The sequence below is a fragment of the Anomaloglossus baeobatrachus genome, chromosome 5 (assembly GCF_048569485.1).
Source record: "Anomaloglossus baeobatrachus isolate aAnoBae1 chromosome 5, aAnoBae1.hap1, whole genome shotgun sequence".
Classification (NCBI taxonomy): Eukaryota; Metazoa; Chordata; class Amphibia; order Anura; family Aromobatidae; genus Anomaloglossus; species Anomaloglossus baeobatrachus.
Genome location: NC_134357.1, coordinates 134,960,239 through 134,979,731, shown reverse-complemented (window position 1 = coordinate 134,979,731; position 19,493 = coordinate 134,960,239). Strand labels below are relative to the sequence as shown.

Here is a 19,493-nt window from a genome sequence, read left to right as displayed (position 1 = left end):
GTTATTTCCAAATTATGGAAATGACCGACGCTACACCGATGATACGATTACGACGATTTTGCGCTCGTTAATCGTATCAAAAAGGCTTTACACACTACGATATCACCTGCGACGCCGGATGTGCGTCACTTTCAATTTGACCCCACCGACATCTCACCTGCGATGTCGTAGTGTGCAAAGTGCCCCTAAGTAGTGAACCACCCCTTTAAATACCAAATAATTCTCTGAGACCTTGGCTGGTATGAAGATTATCCAGGGACGTTATTTTAGTGGGGTCCTTCCAAATTATAAAAAGGTATCACTATAAATAAATTCCTAAATACCTTCAATTAGCAAATCGTTTTGTATTGAGGTGTGAGTTTTGTACACTTGTTACGCTGATGGACACCTGTCCCTTTAAGCCAGTTACTCTAAGGCTACTTTCACACATCAGTTTTCTGTATTCAGGCACAGTCCTTTTTTTTCCTGATCCAACGGATCCTGAAAAAAAAGTGAAAACCGTATCCATCGGATCCGTTTTTTAACGGATCCGTTATGCCGGATCCGTTAAAAAACGGATCCGGTGGATACGGTTTGCATCCGTTTTTGCATCCTTTTCGTCCGTTTTTTGGCTGGATCCGTTTTGTTAATTACATTGGAGCATGCTCAGTTCAGAAAAACGGATCCGGCGGCCGCATCCGTTTTTTACCGCATTACGCCGGATCCGGCGTCCATAGGCTTCTATTGTAAAACACGCCGTATCGCACCGGATCCGGCGCAATGCGTTTTTTTGCCGGACAAAAAAACGTTGCAAGCTACGTTGCCTCCGGCCGCCGCATTAACTAATTTTGCCGCATCCGGAAAAAAACGGATGCAACGCAAAGCCATCCGGTACAATCCGGTAACAATGCAAGTCTATGGGGAAAAAACGGATGCGGTACCGGATCCGTTTTACCCGTTTTTTCCGGATTGAACCTGATGGCAAAAAACTGATGTGTGAAAGTAGCCTAATAAAGCCCCTGCCCTCTCAGTTACCCTCACTTTTTAGGAAAGTTCCTCTTGTTTGATCATTGACCACATGCCTAGTAAAAAATAATCCTCGAATACTTTCTCTTAATTTCTATGAACTCACTGTCCTCCATTAGACAACTGCAGATGTGTAATTTCCTCTCTGATGTCAAAGCTGCTTTACTACATATAAGTATACGGAAGTAAATATTTAGTTTAGCAAACAAGTCTGGCAAAAGCAAAGTATACATGCAGCCCCGGCTGCCCAACATGTGCTCTTCATTTATATATCTGTATTTATTTATGAGGCTCTAGGGAGGTTGTGGTGCATCTGTTGTCTGTTTGTAAGAAACCAGCGACTTGGAAGATGCTGTACATCCTGAATTCTCTGAAGGAAATCTCTACACTTCCACAAGCTGTGTTCATTCCTGATTGATGTTATCTCCTTGGCTTTCACAGTGCTCATCAAGTTGCGGTGAGGGCATCCAGCAGCGCCAAGTTGTGTGCAAAGCAAGCGATAATGTTATAGGTCAATGTGATGGTGAAAAGCCTGAAACAATCCAAGTCTGCAAGATGGCACCCTGCCCAGGTACGGAAATAAGAAGCAACGCTGACATTTGGCTCTGGATAAACCTGAGCGACTTTTGCTTGCTTGAAAGTCGGGTGTAATATTGTGAAGGTTGTAAAAACCACAGTGAAATAATGCAGAATCTAATATACATATGGCATAGGAAGGTAACTAACTGTGATCTAATAGATAAAGATTCCTCCATCTAACGCCTTTGTCTGTAACTCTTTCAACTACTATAACTTGGCCTATATTCACAATTTATACTGAGTGAGGCAGTGCAACATAGCTGCTCATGGCAACCTTTACTTTTCCAGATACCATACTATGCAAAAGCTAGTCATAAGAGAAATAAGACCTGCACTTGTATTCTCTACTGCTCGTCGCCTTGATTACCTGGATCTTTTAGGCAAGGAGTGCATCACTTACAAGCTCTTTACTACAGAAGTTGTAAGCGCTGCTCCGAAGCTGGCCAAATTGCTGGATCATGTCAGTTTATTACCACTGCACTATTTCATGCCACTGGTGTGAACTATCATTCCAATCAGGAGTGAACTGACCACAGGAGGCAGTAAGCCAGGAGGCAGGTGAGCGATGCACTTCTCAAAATAGAATTAGGATCAACCCCTTAAAGAGATTGTCTGGTCTAATATGACAAATATACAGTCACTCTATGTGACTGCAGACTTGTGAATCCTCACATCGCGCACAGTGTGCACTGTAAGGATTCGACAGTGTCAGAGCCAGGAACGACACTATGCGATATGCAGACTCCCGGCCAGAATACAATTAGAATACAATACACTTGCATTAAGCAAATCTGCACCCATTTAGTCAAATTTTGTCCAGGAGTCTGCATATCACATACTTGTATCCACGTGACACCAGATAATCCAGCGGAAAGGATTCACAAGTCTACAGTCACATAAAGTAAGTGCAGACTTGTCATTTTAAATTGGATAACCCCTTTAAGAAAAAAGTTTTTTCAGATAGGAAGACCGCAATATATAAAATGCTTTTACTTTATTCCAACCATACATTGGATACACAGCATATGGACAAAAGCTACTTCTCACTTATCATGGAATTCTTACTGGTCCCCTGAACACCGCCCCACAGACACACATTTATGTGATTAGAGGGTTAAACACCCCCCGCCATATCATTAAAATCAAATATGCCATAAGCATATCATTTATGACAACAGTAGTACAAAGCACATAATATAAATGAAATCGTAGAACACATATTAGACTCCCATCATTTATAACTCCTTGTACTCGTTCATAAACAGTGTACCGAGTGTATACATACAAATACTCCAGTGCACTTTTCTAACTAGCAAGAGCCCATTTCTATCTATTTCAGTATCACGTTTTAGTTCATTTCCACCATCTAAAGTTTCAGCCAAGAATTGGAAAATGATGTATTCACTTATTAGACTATGCTCATATGTGATGTAATCATTTCCGTTTTTGCATCCATTTGGAGAATGCAAATTCTGGAAAAAAACGGATCCGTTAACAGATTCATTGATTCTTAGGCCATGTGCCCATGGGAGATCGTACCTGTGGACTTTTCTGCAGGTATTTCCGCAGGTTCACGCAGCAACTCCCCGGAATCCTCCGCTATCCATTGCTGCACAGTTGTTGTGGTAAACCTATGGAAACAGTGCAGATTTCATGCGGAATTCCTGCGAAATTCCCGCCCTGTATCTCCATAGTGGAGGAGCGGGAATTCAGCAGATAATTCTGCATGAATGATTGACATGCAGTTACGTGCGGCTGCGGGAAATCCGCAGCATTTTCCGCAGCCGCAAATACCGCAGCATTGTCACAGCACTCCCCAATTCCCATAGGATAACATGGGGAGTGTCTATACTTGCGTAAACCCGCGGATTTATCTGGAAAATCTAAAAAATACTTAATAGTCAGTGCCACAGTGAAACGCTGCTATTCCAAGCACTCACTGTCTTCAGACCCTCCCTTATGATGCATTGTTGATCTGGGAGAAGATTTTCACCATTACAATCAGCACGTGACGGGGTAATCCAGGACAGCAGCCGGACCCCCACAGGATAACTGAAAATGACCTAATTATAGGAAGGACATATGGAAGCATGAGATTGATGGCCTAATTTAGATAGTGACAACTTGCAATTTACATCTCCCCTGATGAACCCCGCTATATTGGGGAGAAACGCGTCGGGAGCAATGGGAGTAATAACGGTCCTGGCAAGATAAGTACTAGGACAGTTGGGCCTATCATACCTTCTGTCAAGACCTTTTTTCATCTCCCCAGAAATTCCTTTTGATATCTCCCTCAACAATATGATGTACTAGCTGAATTAATGATTGAGGGAGGATAGTATTTGAAACTATATAACTGGAATACTGGTGATGTACAATATCTGTGTTTGATTTATATAAGGTCTCGACGTAGGACTTTTGACGCATGACCACTTAATCACCCCAACACAATGCACTGGTGGTGGTTATAGGCCAGGAATAGTGACAGGGGCATTTAGGGCTAGCCACCGAGGAACGGGGGCACCCAAAAACTTTAAGGTGTATTCACCTCCGTTGCCAGGTAGGGATAAACATTAGGGAACACTAGGTCCCTCCATCCCATATTGCGATACCCCCTAAAAATCACGAACGGGGGGCGCACGCCCTTGGCCTACTGCCCTATTTTTAGGACCTTATACACTATTCACAATCACGACTTTTTGTCTAGTGTTGAACTATTGGGTATGACCCCAAAGTTTTTAGATTGGGAGTATTTTAATGAATATTTAATAAAATTGTTTTTTTAGAGGTTTTTCATGGTTATATGGTAGTATATCCTCTATTCTAGATACAAATTATATGGTTTTGATGATATCCGTTTGTACAATCCCTTAACGGATCCGTTATTAGACCACAGTTGTATCAGTTACAAACAGATCATTACAGGATATGTGAACCCAGCCTTACATATTTCCTCATTGTGGAGATAGGAGATGGCAGTTGGTGCTCATAAAATTCTATTAAGAAATGCAACTGTCGTTCAAGTAGAACTTTCAGCAGGTTGTCTGTGTCTGCCTCCAGCTCCTCTCTCCTCCTCTCCATAGACTTTTAAAAGCACCACCTGTCAGCTCTTATCTCAGTAATGAGAAAATTTGTCTACACTGAACACAGATTTTACCCATGAATTTAGAAGCAGATTTCTTTGATAAGATATATTTCAAAGTTGCTTATTTTCTTGTTTACTAGTGATTTATGATCTAAAGATTAAAACTAGGGTTACTCTTTAATGTAAGTTAAGCAACACCTTTGTGAACAGAGCCTTGGGACTATATAGAAGTGAATATTACTGCTCCCTCTTCTACTGTGCCTTCTTGCACCATTGCCAATTTCAGTAGTAAAAGTTAGTGATGAGCAAACCTGCAGATGTTCGAGTCCAGTGGGTCTTGCCGGACTTAAAAAAGGTGGGGACTTATATGTGGGGACTTAAAAAGTATATGGGAACCCGAACAGCCTGTAAAATAAAGGGTTAAAGCATCAGCAATTTATTTGCTGAACATCCCCGCAGCGGTAACACTTCTTCCGGGTCCACTCATCAGTGTTCATACATACAGTCAGGGCCAGAAATATTTGGACAGTGACACAGGTTTTGTTATTTTAGCTGTTTACAAAAACATGTTTAGAAATACAATTATATATATATAATATGGGCTGAAAGTGCACACTCCCAGCTGCAATATGAGAGTTTTCACATCCAAATCGGAGAAAGGGTTTAGGAATCATAGCTCTGTAATGCATAGCCTCCTCTTTTTCAAGGGACCAAAAGTAATTGTACAAGGGACTCTAAGGGCTGCAATTAACTCTGAAGGCGTCTCCCTCGTTAACCTGTAATCAATGAAGTAGTTAAAAGGTCTGGGGTTGATTACAGGTGTGTGGTTTTGCATTTGGAAGCTGTTGCTGTGACTAGACAACATGCGGTCTAAGGAACTCTCAATTGAGGTGAAGCAGAACATCCTGAGGCTGAAAAAAAAGAAAAAATCCATCAGAGAGATAGCAGACATGCTTGGAGTAGCAAAATATCTACAGTCGGGTACATTCTGAGAAAAAAGGAATTGACTGGTGAGCTTGGGAACTCAAAAAGGCCTGGGCGTCCACGGATGACAACAGTGGTGGATGATCGCCGCATACTTTCTTTGGTGAAGAAGAACCCGTTCACAACATCAACTGAAGTCCAGAACACTCTCAGTGAAGTAGGTGTATCTGTCTCAAAGTCAACAGTAAAGAGAAGACTCCATGAAAGTAAATACAAAGGGTTCACATCTAGATGCAAACCATTCATCAATTCCAAAAATAGACAGGCCAGAGTTAAATTTGCTGAAAAACACCTCATGAAGCCAGCTCAGTTCTGGAAAAGTATTCTATGTACAGATGAGACAAAGATCAACCTGTACCAGAATGATGGGAAGAAAAAAGTTTGGAGAAGAAAGGGAACGGCACATGATCCAAGGCACACCACATCCTCTGTAAAACATGGTGGAGGCAACGTGATGGCATGGGCATGCATGGCTTTCAATGGCACTGGGTCACTTGTGTTTATTGATGACATAACAGCAGACAAGAGTAGCCGGATGAATTCTGAAGTGTACCGGGATATACTTTCAGCTCAGATTCAGCCAAATGCCGCAAAGTTGATCGGACGGCGCTTCATAGTACAGATGGACAATGACCCCAAGCATACAGCCAAAGCTACCCAGGAGTTCATGAATGCAAACAAGTGGAACATTCTGCAATGGCCAAGTCAATCACCAGATCTTAACCCAATTGAGCATGCATTTCACTTGCTCAAATGCAGACTTAAGACGGAAAGACCCACAAACAAGCAAGACCTGAAGGCTGCGGTTGTAAAGGCCTGGCAAAGCATTAAGAAGGAGGAAACCCAGCGTTTGGTGATGTCCATGGGTTCCAGACTTAAGGCAGTGATTGCCTCCAAAGGATTCGCAACAAAATATTGAAAATAAAAATATTTTGTTTGGGTTTGGTTTATTTGTCCAATTACTTTTGACCTCCTAAAATGTGGAGTGTTTGTAAAGAAATGTGTACAATTCCTACAATTTCTATCAGATATTTTTGTTCAAACCTTCAAATTAAACGTTACAATCTGCACTTGAATTCTGTTGTAGAGGTTTCATTTCAAATCCAATGTGGTGGCATGCAGAGCCCAACTCGCGAAAATTGTGTCACTGTCCAAATATTTCTGGACCTAACTGTATTCACTGCTTTCCCTGACCACCGGCGGATCTGTTTGCTTGCCAGTAGACTACGCCCCCACTTTCTCTAACAGCGCATGTGATTGGCTGCAATCACAGGTGCTGTTTGCGGCCTTACACTGCAGTGTAAAATAAATACATTTAATAAATGGCTTAGGGTCCCCCCTGTATACCAGCTCAGATAAAGCCACGGTTACAGGCTGCCACCCAAAGCTGTGCACTTATCTTGGCTGTGTATTAAAATAATAGAAACTGCATGTGGCTTTTTTTTATTTTTTCAATATTTAAATAAATAAATAAATAAATAATTTTAAAAAAACGATGTGTTGTCCCCCTCATTTTGATACCCAGTTAAGATAAAGCCAACAGCTGGGGGCTGGTATTCTCAGCCTGGAGAGGCTCATGGTTATTCAGACCACCCAAGCTAAGAATAGCAGCCTGTAGCCGCCCCAGAATTATGGTATCCATTAGATTAGATTAGATGAAATCCAGGTGCTTTACCCGAGTCTTCCCAATTGCCCTGGTGCAGTGGCAATCAGCGTAATAGGGGTTAATGACAGCGCACAGCTGTCACTAAGCCCAGAATTAGTGATGGGTAGAGGTCTATGAGACAACCCCCCCCCCCACTAATCATATAAGTCAAAAGAAATAGACACAAACACAAAGAAAAATCCTAATTTTGTATTACTGCAACATACCCAGATATGGTGTAAATCCATAAAGACAACATCCCACAACAATCTCAACTCTGCTAAGTACTGGAATGGCAGCAGGGCAGAACATGACTGCCCTGCTGAGACTCCAGGCAGAGACTGACGGAGCCATTGCTGTGACGTCACTGAGTTTAGCTGATTTCACAGGTGTTGGACACCTGCAGGCTTTGAACTCTGGTAACAGAATGTCAGATGCAGCAGAGCTGAGAGTGTCAGATACAGCAGAGCTGAGAGTGTCAGATGCAGCAGAGCTGAGAGTGTCAGGTGCAGCAGAGATGAGAGTGTCAGATGCAGCAGAGTTGAGAGTGTCAAATGCAGCAGAGCTGAGAGTGTCAGATGCAGCAGAGCTGAGATTGTCAGATGCAGCAGAGCTGAGATTGTCAGATGCAGCAGAGCTGAGATTGTCAGATGCAGCAAAGCTCAGAGTGTCAGATGCAGCAGAGCTGAGAGAGCTGAGAGTGTCAGATGCAGCACACCTGCTGTTCGGTATGGACGCCGAACTTTACAGTTCAGGTTCGCTCATCACTAATCACAATATGTAGGTCGGCTGAACGTTAAGTTTTTCTTAATGCTTGCATATTTTAGCAATGACCTGCTTAGTAGAGTTGAGCGCGGTTCGTGGTTCGTGGTTCTCCAGTTCGCGGCTCGAGTGATTTTGGGGCATGTTCTAGATCGAACTAGAACTCGAGCTTTTTGCAAAAGCTCGGTAGTTCTAGAAACGTTCGAGAACGGTTCTAGCAGCCAAAAAACAGCTAAATCCTAGCTTGGTTTCTGCTGTAATAGTGTAAGTCACTCTGTGAATCAAACTATTATCACATTTCAGTGTATAGTGTGCGTGAACAGCGCCTTCAGATCACTGCTGTTTCTATAATGGCGATCGCCATTTTTTTTTTTTTTTTTTCTTGTCTTCCTTCCCTAAGCGCGCGCGTCTTGTGGGGCGGGCCAGCATGTCAGCCAATCCCAGACACACACACAGCTAAGTGGACTTTGAGCCAGAGAAGCAACGGCATGTGTGATAGGATCTGCATGTCACATGTCCCTGCATTATAAAACCGGACATTTTCTTCACGGACGCCATTATCTGCCTTCTGCGTCTTTGGTGTCAGACATCACTGTCGCAGCTCCGTCTTCCTGAGTCCTATAGCCGATACAGCTGTATGCGCTGCATACACAGCGTTAGACAGCTTAGGGAGAGCACTTTATAGCAGTCCTTTTAAGGGCTCCAACCGGCAGGGTCAGAGAGCCATAGGTGACAGGTCCTGCAAACAGCAACAGCGTCTGTGTAGCCCAGGTCAGGGATTTCCTACCTGCATTTCACCATTAGGAGGGAATAGAAAGGCAGTCTTCCATTCCTCTACCCAGAGCACCACAATCCTGCCACTGTACCCTCTTGTCCTCTGCACACTCCAACTGATAACTAAGCCATTATACTAGCAAACACTCAGTGTACCTAGTGGCATCCTATACGTGGCTATTGGACTTTGCTATAGTCCCACTAGTGCAAAGACATTTGCAGAGCGCGTCTGCCTGCATTGCACACTACAACTCATTCTAACCAAGCCATTATACTAGCAAACACTCAGTGTACCTAGTGGCATCCTATACGTGGCTATTGGACTTTGCTATAGTCCCACTAGTGCAAAGACATTTGCAGAGCGCGTCTGCCTGCATTGCACACTACAACTCATTCTAACCAAGCCATTATACTAGCAAACACTCAGTGTACCTAGTGGCATCCTATACGTGGCTATTGGACTTTGCTATAGTCCCACTAGTGCAAAGACATTTGCAGAGCGCGTCTGCCTGCGTTGCACACTACAACTCATTCTAACCAAGCCATTATACTAGCAAACACTCAGTGTACCTAGTGGCATCCTATACGTGGCTATTGGACTTTGCTATAGTCCCACTAGTGCAAAGACATTTGCAGAGCGCGTCTGCCTGCGTTGCACACTACAACTCATTCTAACCAAGCCATTATACTAGCAAACACTCAGTGTACCTAGTGGCATCCTATACGTGGCTATTGGACTTTGCTATAGTCCCACTAGTGCAAAGACATTTGCAGAGCGCGTCTGCCTGCGTTGCACACTACAACTCATTCTAACCAAGCCATTATACTAGCAAACACTCAGTGTACCTAGTGGCATCCTATACGTGGCTATTGGACTTTGCTATAGTCCCACTAGTGCAAAGACATTTGCAGAGCGCGTCTGCCTGCGTTGCACACTACAACTCATTCTAACCAAGCCATTATACTAGCAAACACTCAGTGTACCTAGTGGCATCCTATACGTGGCTATTGGACTTTGCTATAGTCCCACTAGTGCAAAGACATTTGCAGAGCGCGTCTGCCTGCGTTGCACACTACAACTCATTCTAACCAAGCCATTATACTAGCAAACACTCAGTGTACCTAGTGGCATCCTATACGTGGCTATTGGACTTTGCTATAGTCCCACTAGTGCAAAGACATTTGCAGAGCGCGTCTGCCTGCGTTGCACACTACAACTCATTCTAACCAAGCCATTATACTAGCAAACACTCAGTGTACCTAGTGGCATCCTATACGTGGCTATTGGACTTTGCTATAGTCCCACTAGTGCAAAGACATTTGCAGAGCGCGTCTGCCTGCGTTGCACACTACAACTCATTCTAACCAAGCCATTATACTAGCAAACACTCAGTGTACCTAGTGGCATCCTATACGTGGCTATTGGACTTTGCTATAGTCCCACTAGTGCAAAGACATTTGCAGAGCGCGTCTGCCTGCGTTGCACACTACAACTCATTCTAACCAAGCCATTATACTAGCAAACACTCAGTGTACCTAGTGGCATCCTATACGTGGCTATTGGACTTTGCTATAGTCCCACTAGTGCAAAGACATTTGCAGAGCGCGTCTGCCTGCGTTGCACACTACAACTCATTCTAACCAAGCCATTATACTAGCAAACACTCAGTGTACCTAGTGGCATCCTATACGTGGCTATTGGACTTTGCTATAGTCCCACTAGTGCAAAGACATTTGCAGAGCGCGTCTGCCTGCGTTGCACACTACAACTCATTCTAACCAAGCCATTATACTAGCAAACACTCAGTGTACCTAGTGGCATCCTATACGTGGCTATTGGACTTTGCTATAGTCCCACTAGTGCAAAGACATTTGCAGAGCGCGTCTGCCTGCGTTGCACACTACAACTCATTCTAACCAAGCCATTATACTAGCAAACACTCAGTGTACCTAGTGGCATCCTATACGTGGCTATTGGACTTTGCTATAGTCCCACTAGTGCAAAGACATTTGCAGAGCGCGTCTGCCTGCGTTGCACACTACAACTCATTCTAACCAAGCCATTATACTAGCAAACACTCAGTGTACCTAGTGGCATCCTATACGTGGCTATTGGACTTTGCTATAGTCCCACTAGTGCAAAGACATTTGCAGAGCGCGTCTGCCTGCGTTGCACACTACAACTCATTCTAACCAAGCCATTATACTAGCAAACACTCAGTGTACCTAGTGGCATCCTATACGTGGCTATTGGACTTTGCTATAGTCCCACTAGTGCAAAGACATTTGCAGAGCGCGTCTGCCTGCGTTGCACACTACAACTCATTCTAACCAAGCCATTATACTAGCAAACACTCAGTGTACCTAGTGGCATCCTATACGTGGCTATTGGACTTTGCTATAGTCCCACTAGTGCAAAGACATTTGCAGAGCGCGTCTGCCTGCGTTGCACACTACAACTCATTCTAACCAAGCCATTATACTAGCAAACACTCAGTGTACCTAGTGGCATCCTATACGTGGCTATTGGACTTTGCTATAGTCCCACTAGTGCAAAGACATTTGCAGAGCGCGTCTGCCTGCGTTGCACACTACAACTCATTCTAACCAAGCCATTATACTAGCAAACACTCAGTGTACCTAGTGGCATCCTATACGTGGCTATTGGACTTTGCTATAGTCCCACTAGTGCAAAGACATTTGCAGAGCGCGTCTGCCTGCGTTGCACACTACAACTCATTCTAACCAAGCCATTATACTAGCAAACACTCAGTGTACCTAGTGGCATCCTATACGTGGCTATTGGACTTTGCTATAGTCCCACTAGTGCAAAGACATTTGCAGAGCGCGTCTGCCTGCGTTGCACACTACAACTCATTCTAACCAAGCCATTATACTAGCAAACACTCAGTGTACCTAGTGGCATCCTATACGTGGCTATTGGACTTTGCTATAGTCCCACTAGTGCAAAGACATTTGCAGAGCGCGTCTGCCTGCGTTGCACACTACAACTCATTCTAACCAAGCCATTATACTAGCAAACACTCAGTGTACCTAGTGGCATCCTATACGTGGCTATTGGACTTTGCTATAGTCCCACTAGTGCAAAGACATTTGCAGAGCGCGTCTGCCTGCGTTGCACACTACAACTCATTCTAACCAAGCCATTATACTAGCAAACACTCAGTGTACCTAGTGGCATCCTATACGTGGCTATTGGACTTTGCTATAGTCCCACTAGTGCAAAGACATTTGCAGAGCGCGTCTGCCTGCGTTGCACACTACAACTCATTCTAACCAAGCCATTATACTAGCAAACACTCAGTGTACCTAGTGGCATCCTATACGTGGCTATTGGACTTTGCTATAGTCCCACTAGTGCAAAGACATTTGCAGAGCGCGTCTGCCTGCGTTGCACACTACAACTCATTCTAACCAAGCCATTATACTAGCAAACACTCAGTGTACCTAGTGGCATCCTATACGTGGCTATTGGACTTTGCTATAGTCCCACTAGTGCAAAGACATTTGCAGAGCGCGTCTGCCTGCGTTGCACACTACAACTCATTCTAACCAAGCCATTATACTAGCAAACACTCAGTGTACCTAGTGGCATCCTATACGTGGCTATTGGACTTTGCTATAGTCCCACTAGTGCAAAGACATTTGCAGAGCGCGTCTGCCTGCGTTGCACACTACAACTCATTCTAACCAAGCCATTATACTAGCAAACACTCAGTGTACCTAGTGGCATCCTATACGTGGCTATTGGACTTTGCTATAGTCCCACTAGTGCAAAGACATTTGCAGCACGTCTGCCTGCGTTGCACACTCCAACTAATTATAACTAAGTTGCATTGTCAGGGATATTTATTCTTTATTATTCTGCTGTTAATAAAGCTAGACCACCACTGCAATCTTCACCACCTCTCAATTTTTACTACCACATTTTCAGTCCACAATCTTGTCGCAATCAACATGAGTGGCAAAATGACAGATGCTGGTGGAAAGGGGAAGAGGCGTGGTGGAAAAGGCAAAAAAGGTTTTGTCCGTGGGGAAGGTGGCAAAGCTCCATTATCATCTGCTGAAGATAGACCATCTACCAGCAAAAGTAAGATGTCTACTACTTACCGTGGACAATCCGATGTGCTCCCTTTTTTACGGACACGAACAACAGGAAGAAAGGTAGATGATGGGCAAAAAAGGAAAATGCTTGAATGGATCTCAAGTGGTCCAACAAGTGCCCTCTCAGCCACTTCAAGTACCGCATCCAAAAAACACCAGTCCTCTGAGTTGTCATCCCAATCACACTTGATTTCTCCCAGCTCTGAAGTCTCCATCAGCCCTGCACAGTATGGTGGAACTGAGATGGCTGAGTCTGCAGAGCTGTTCAGTCACACTATAGCCTGGGAATCAGAGGTCTGCTCCCAAGCTACAGTGAGTACAGAACAGGAAATGGTCTGCAGTGATGCCCAGAACCTTTGTGACTCAGATTCAGGCCGTGAGGACCAAGTTTCTGAGCATAATGTTGACCCTTTGTCACAAACTGTAACACCTGTGGTTATAGACAATGAGGAACATACTGATGAAGATGAGACGCAGATACCCGATTGGGATGACAACTTAAATATTCCGTCAGGGCAAGAAGAGGCTCGGTCTGAGGGGGAGGGGAGTGCAAACACAACAATTGATGATGACGTTCTAGATCCCACCTACTGTCAACCCCCAGTCAGGCACTCGAGGAGGTCAACAGAGGCGGTGGAGGAGGATGCAACCGACGACGAAGTTACCTTGCGCCTTCCTGGACAGAGTCGGAGCACTGGTAGCACGTCTACAACTGCATCCTCAGCCACCACTCTGCCTATGAGCATTATTCGGGGTGGATCAACAGGTCGCATGGCCTCTAAGCCTTGCCTAGCCTGGTCCTTTTTTCACATCGAAAAAGATCGCCCAACTCATGTGATATGTAACATTTGTCATGATTCTCTTAGTAGAGGTCAAAAGCTCAGCAGTTTGACAACTTCTTCCATGAATCGTCACATGAATAAATATCATAAGTCCCGGTGGGAAGCTCACCGTGCTGCAATGCGGCCTAGCGGAGCGAACCATCCACCGCCCGCCCCTTCCACTGCATCCGCGCGCTCTTCATCTTCTAGGACTGTGGGGACAGCTGCCACACCTGTTTTTCCACGCAAAACTTCCACCACTGTAACCGCAACAGGCAGTTTGCTTGTAAGGTCGTCAGTTGGTTTGGAAGGGGAAACAAGTGAGTGTGTACAGCTCTCTCAGACATCGATAGCACCAACGTTGGATGAAGGCAACATCATGTCTCCGCCTGCACTTTCCTCACAAACCTGCATTTTTCCAGGGACACCCTACTCAACACCGTCTACACACAGCAGCCAGATCTCTGTCCCTCAGATGTGGTCAAATAAAAGGCCACTTCCTCCGACCCATGACAAAGCTAAGAGGTTGACTCTATCCCTCTGTAAGCTGTTGGCTACCGAAATGCTGCCTTTCCGCCTAGTGGACACACAGGATTTTAGAGACCTTATGTCTGTCGCTGTGCCCCAGTACCAGATGCCTAGTCGCCACTACTTCTCTAAGAAAGGTGTGCCCGCGCTACACCAGCATGTCGCACACAACATCACCGCTTCCTTGAGAAACTCTGTGTGTGAACGGGTGCATTTCACCACCGATACTTGGACCAGTAAGCATGGACAGGGACGTTACATGTCGCTGACTGGGCACTGGGTAACTATGGTGATAGATGGTGAAGGGTCTGCTGCACAAGTCTTGCCGTCCCCACGACTTGTGTGTCAATCCTCTGTCTGTCCAAGTTCCGCCACTGCTTCTGCATCCTCCACCTCATCTGGGTCCTCCACCTCCGCCCCAAGCCTGCCTGGTCAGGCCACCAGCGTTCTCACTGCGCAGAAGGAATCACGCACCCCTCATTACTATGCTGGCAGCAGAGCGCAACGGCATCAGGCGGTCTTTAGCTTGACATGTCTTGGTAATAAGAGTCACACAGCTGAGGAGTTGTGGTCAGCTTTGCGGTCCGAGTTTAATAAATGGTTGTCTCCACTCAAACTGCAGCCTGGTAAGGCCGTGTGCGACAATGCTGCAAACCTGGGTGCGGCACTTCGCCTGGGCAAGGTGACACACGTACCTTGTATGGCTCACGTGTTGAACCTTGTCGTGCAGCAATTTTTAACACACTATCCCGGCCTAGATGGCCTTCTGAACAGGGCACGAAAACTGTCAGCTCACTTCCGCCGTTCAAGCGCCGCAGCAGAGCGACTTGCATCGCTCCAGAAGTCTTTCGGCCTGCCGGTTCATCGCCTGAAATGCGATGTGGCGACACGCTGGAATTCAACTCTCCACATGTTACAGCGACTGTGGCAGCACCGCAGAGCCCTGGTGCAATACGTCATGACGTATAGCCTGGGCCAACGAGATGCAGAGGTGGGGCAGATCACCCTGATGGAGTGGTCTCAGATCAAGGACCTATGCACCCTTCTGCACAGTTTCGACATGGCGACGAATATGTTTAGCTCTGACAATGCCATTATCAGCATGACGATTCCAGTCATTTACATGCTGGAGCACACGCTAAACACTATTCGGAGTCAGGGGGTGGGACAACATGAAGGGGAGGAACTACAGGAGGATTCATATGCGCAAGGGACAACAACATCACGAAGGTCCAGACGTTCATCATCACCAACGCAGCAGGCATGGGACCATGGGGGACAGGGATCGACAAGGGCGCATAGTAGCAGGCGAAATGTTGAGCAAGGTGCAGGAGAACATGAAGAAATGGAGGACGAACTGTCCATGGACATGGAAGACTCAGCGGATGAGGGAGACCTTGGTCAAATTTCAGTTGAAAGAGGTTGGGGTCAGATGTCAGAGGAAGAAAGAACGGGTAGCACCTCTATGCCACAAACACAGCATGGACTTGGTCCGCATGGCTGCGCAAGACACATGAGTGCCTTTTTGTTGCACTACCTCCAACATGACAGTCGTATTGTCAAAATTAGAAGTGATGATGACTACTGGATTGCCACACTATTAGATCCCCGGTACAAGTCCAAATTTTGTGACATAATTCCAGCCATAGAAAGGGACGCACGTATGCAGGAGTATCAGCAGAAGCTGTTACTAGATCTTAGCTCGGCTTTTCCACCAAACAACCGTGCAGGTGCAGGGAGTGAATCTCCCAGTTGTAACTTGACAAACATGGGACGGTCTCGTCATCTTCAACAGTCTACCCGTACCAGTAGGACCTTTTCTGGTGCCGGTAACAGCAATTTTATGGAATCTTTTCATAATTTTTTTAGACCCTCTTTTGCAAGGCCACCAGAGACAACAAGTCTGACACATAGTCAACGGCTGGAGAGGATGATACAGGAGTATCTCCAAATGAACATCGATGCCATGACTGTGCAACTGGAGCCTTGCTCCTTTTGGGCTTCAAACCTACAAAAATGGCCAGAGCTCGCAACTTACGCCTTGGAGATTTTGTCGTGTCCAGCTGCCAGCGTTGTCTCTGAACGTGTATTCAGTGCTGCTGGGTGTGTGCTGACAGATAAGCGCACGCGTCTGTCCAGTGACAATGTGGACAGACTGACGTTCATCAAAATGAACAAGTCATGGATCCAGAAGGAATTTACTACCCCTGTGTCATCCTGGGGAGAGTAAATGCTTGTGGATTTGGAATGTGCTTGATGCAAATCAAAACATCCTGTTTGCAACTAGGGCCCAAGTGCTGCCACTGATGGGGTGGGTGTCTGTGTGGCCCAATTTTTGGAAAAAAGGGAGACTCCGCTTGGAGTAACCCTTGCTTACATTGTTTTTAAAAGAAGCCAAGATGAACAAGTCATGGGTCAGCAAAGACTTTGCTACCTACCCCGGTGTCATCCTGGGGACGGCTAAGAATAGCGTATTTTTGAATGTGCTTGATGCAAATCAAAACATCCTGTTTGCAACTAGGGCCCAAGTGCTGCCACTGATGGGGTGGGTGTCTGTGTGGCCCAATTTTTGGAAAAAAGGGAGACTCCGCTTGGAGTAACCCTTGCTTGCTGTGTTTTTAAAAGAAGCCAAGATGAACAGAGCTGGGATCAGGAAAGACTTTGCTACCTACCCCGGTGTCATCCTGTGGACGGCTAAGAATAGCGTATTTTTGAATGTGCTTGATGCAAATCAAAACATCCTGTTTGCAACTAGGGCCCAAGTGCTGCCACTGATGGGGTGGGTGTCTGTGTGGCCCAATTTTTGGAAAAAAGGGAGACTCCGCTTGGAGTAACCCTTGCTTGCTGTGTTTTTAAAAGAAGCCAAGATGAACAGAGCTGGGATCAGGAAAGACTTTGCTACCTACCCCGGTGTCATCCTGGGGACGGCTAAGAATAGCGTATTTTTGAATGTGCTTGATGCAAATCAAAACATCCTGTTTGCAACTAGGGCCCAAGTGCTGCCACTGATGGGGTGGGTGTCTGTGTGGCCCAATTTTTGGAAAAAAGGGAGACTCCGCTTGGAGTAACCCTTGCTTGCTGTGTTTTTAAAAGAAGCCAAGATGAACAGAGCTGGGATCAGGAAAGACTTTGCTACCTACCCCGGTGTCATCCTGGGGACGGTTAAGAATAGCGTATTTTTGAATGTGCTTGATGCAAATCAAAACATCCTGTTTGCAACTAGGGCCCAAGTGCTGCCACTGATGGGGTGGGTGTCTGTGTGGCCCAATTTTTGGAAAAAAGGGAGACTCCGCTTGGAGTAACCCTTGCTTGCTGTGTTTTTAAAAGAAGCCAAGATGAACAGAGCTGGGATCAGGAAAGACTTTGCTACCTACCCCGGTGTCATCCTGGGGACGGATAAGAATGGCGTATTTTTGAATGTGCTTGATGCAAATCTAGCTGTGAAGTGTACAACTGGGGCACAACTGCTGCCACTGAAGGGGTGGGTGTGTGGGGCCCAATTTTTGGAAAAAAGGGAGACTCCGCTTGGAGTCACCTTGCGGTGTTTTACATGACTTTAGAAGGGCGTGCCATGCCTATATCTATGTGTCCTCCTCTTTTTCCTTGTCCAGCTGTTTTGTTTTCGCATGAGTACATGTCCTTGTCACTTTCCCATGTGTTTGTGTTGTGTTGTGAGTTGTTTGTCACCTTTTGGACACCTTTGAGGGTGTTTTCTAGGTGTTTTACTGTGTTTGTGATTGCCTGCCATTGTTTCCTATGGGCTCGAGTTCGGTTCGTCGAACGTTCGACGAGCCGAACTCGAGCCAGACCCCCCGTTCGGCGAACCGCCTCGAGCCGAACCGGGACCGGTTCGCTCATCTCTACTGCTTAGTAAACAATGAGGCAAAACATTTTTGATTTAGTATCTGTGGGACTCTTATATACAGTGGGTACAGAAAGGATTCAGAACCCTTTACATTTTTCACTATTTGTTTCATTGCAGCATTAATGTACACTCTGCACCCCATCTTGACAAAAAAAACAGAAATGTAGAAATGTTTGCAAATTTATAAAATAAGAAAAACCTGAAATATCACATGGTTATAAGTATTCAGACCCTTTGCTCAGACACTCATATTTAAGTCACCTGCTGTCAATTTCCTTGTGATCCTCCTTGAGATGGTTCTGCGCCTTCATTGGAATCCAACTGTGTGTAATTAAACTGATAGGACTTGATTTGGAAAGGCACACACCTGTCCATATAAGACCTCACAGCTCACAGTGCATGTCAGACCAAATGAGAATCATGAGGTCAAAGGAACTGCCCAAGGATCTCAGAGACAGAATTATGGCAAGGCACAGATCTGGCCAAGGTTACAAAAGAATTTCCGCAGTACTCAAGGTTCCTAAGAGCACAGTGGCCTCCATAATCTTTAAATGGAAGAAGTATGGGACCACCAGAATTCTTCCTAGACCTGGCCATCCAGTCAAACTGAGCAATCGTGGGAGAAGAGCCTTGGCGAGAGAGGTAAAATAACCCTAAGATCACTGTGGCTGTGCTCCAGAGATGCAGTTGGGAGATGGGAGAAAGTTCCACAAAGTCAATTATCACTGCAACCCTCCACCAGTCGTCCCTTTATGGCAGAGTGGCCCGACGGAAGCCTCTCCTCAGTGCAAGACATATGAAAGATAGAGTTTGTAAAAAGAAACATGAAGGACTCCCAGACTATGAGAAATAAGATTCTGTGGTCTGATGAGACGAAGATAACACTTTTTGGTGATAATTCTAAGCGGTATGTGTGGAGAAAACCAGGCACTGCTCATCACTAGCCCAATACAATCCCAATAGTGAAACATGGTGGTGGCAGCATCATGCTATGGGGGTGTTTTTCAGCTGCAGGGACAGGACAGCTGCTTGCAGTTGAAGGAAAGATGAATGAGGTGAAGTACAGAGATATCCTTGAAGAAAACCTCTTCCAGAGTGCTTTGGACCTCAGACTTGGCCGAAGGTTTACCTTCCAACAAGACAATGACCCTAAGCACACAGCTAAAATAACAAAGGAGTGGCTTCAGAACCACTCTGTGACCATTTTTGACTGGCCCAGCCAGAGTCCTTACCTAAACCCAATTGAGCATCTCTGGAAAGACCTGAAAATGGCTGTCCACCAACGTTCACCATGCAACCTGATGGAACTGGAGAGGATCT

The 19,493-nt window shown here is 45.5% G+C and overlaps 1 protein-coding gene across 1 annotated transcript in view; it reads left to right on the top strand.

Annotated features, from left to right (window-relative positions):
* Positions 1-19,493, top strand: part of ADAMTS14 (ADAM metallopeptidase with thrombospondin type 1 motif 14) — a 305,508-nt gene that overhangs the window by 277,168 nt on the left and 8,847 nt on the right. The window contains exon 20 of the mRNA XM_075347232.1: positions 1,447-1,576. Coding sequence (XP_075203347.1) covers positions 1,447-1,576 — 130 coding nt within the window. The remainder of the gene's footprint in view (positions 1-1,446; positions 1,577-19,493) is intronic.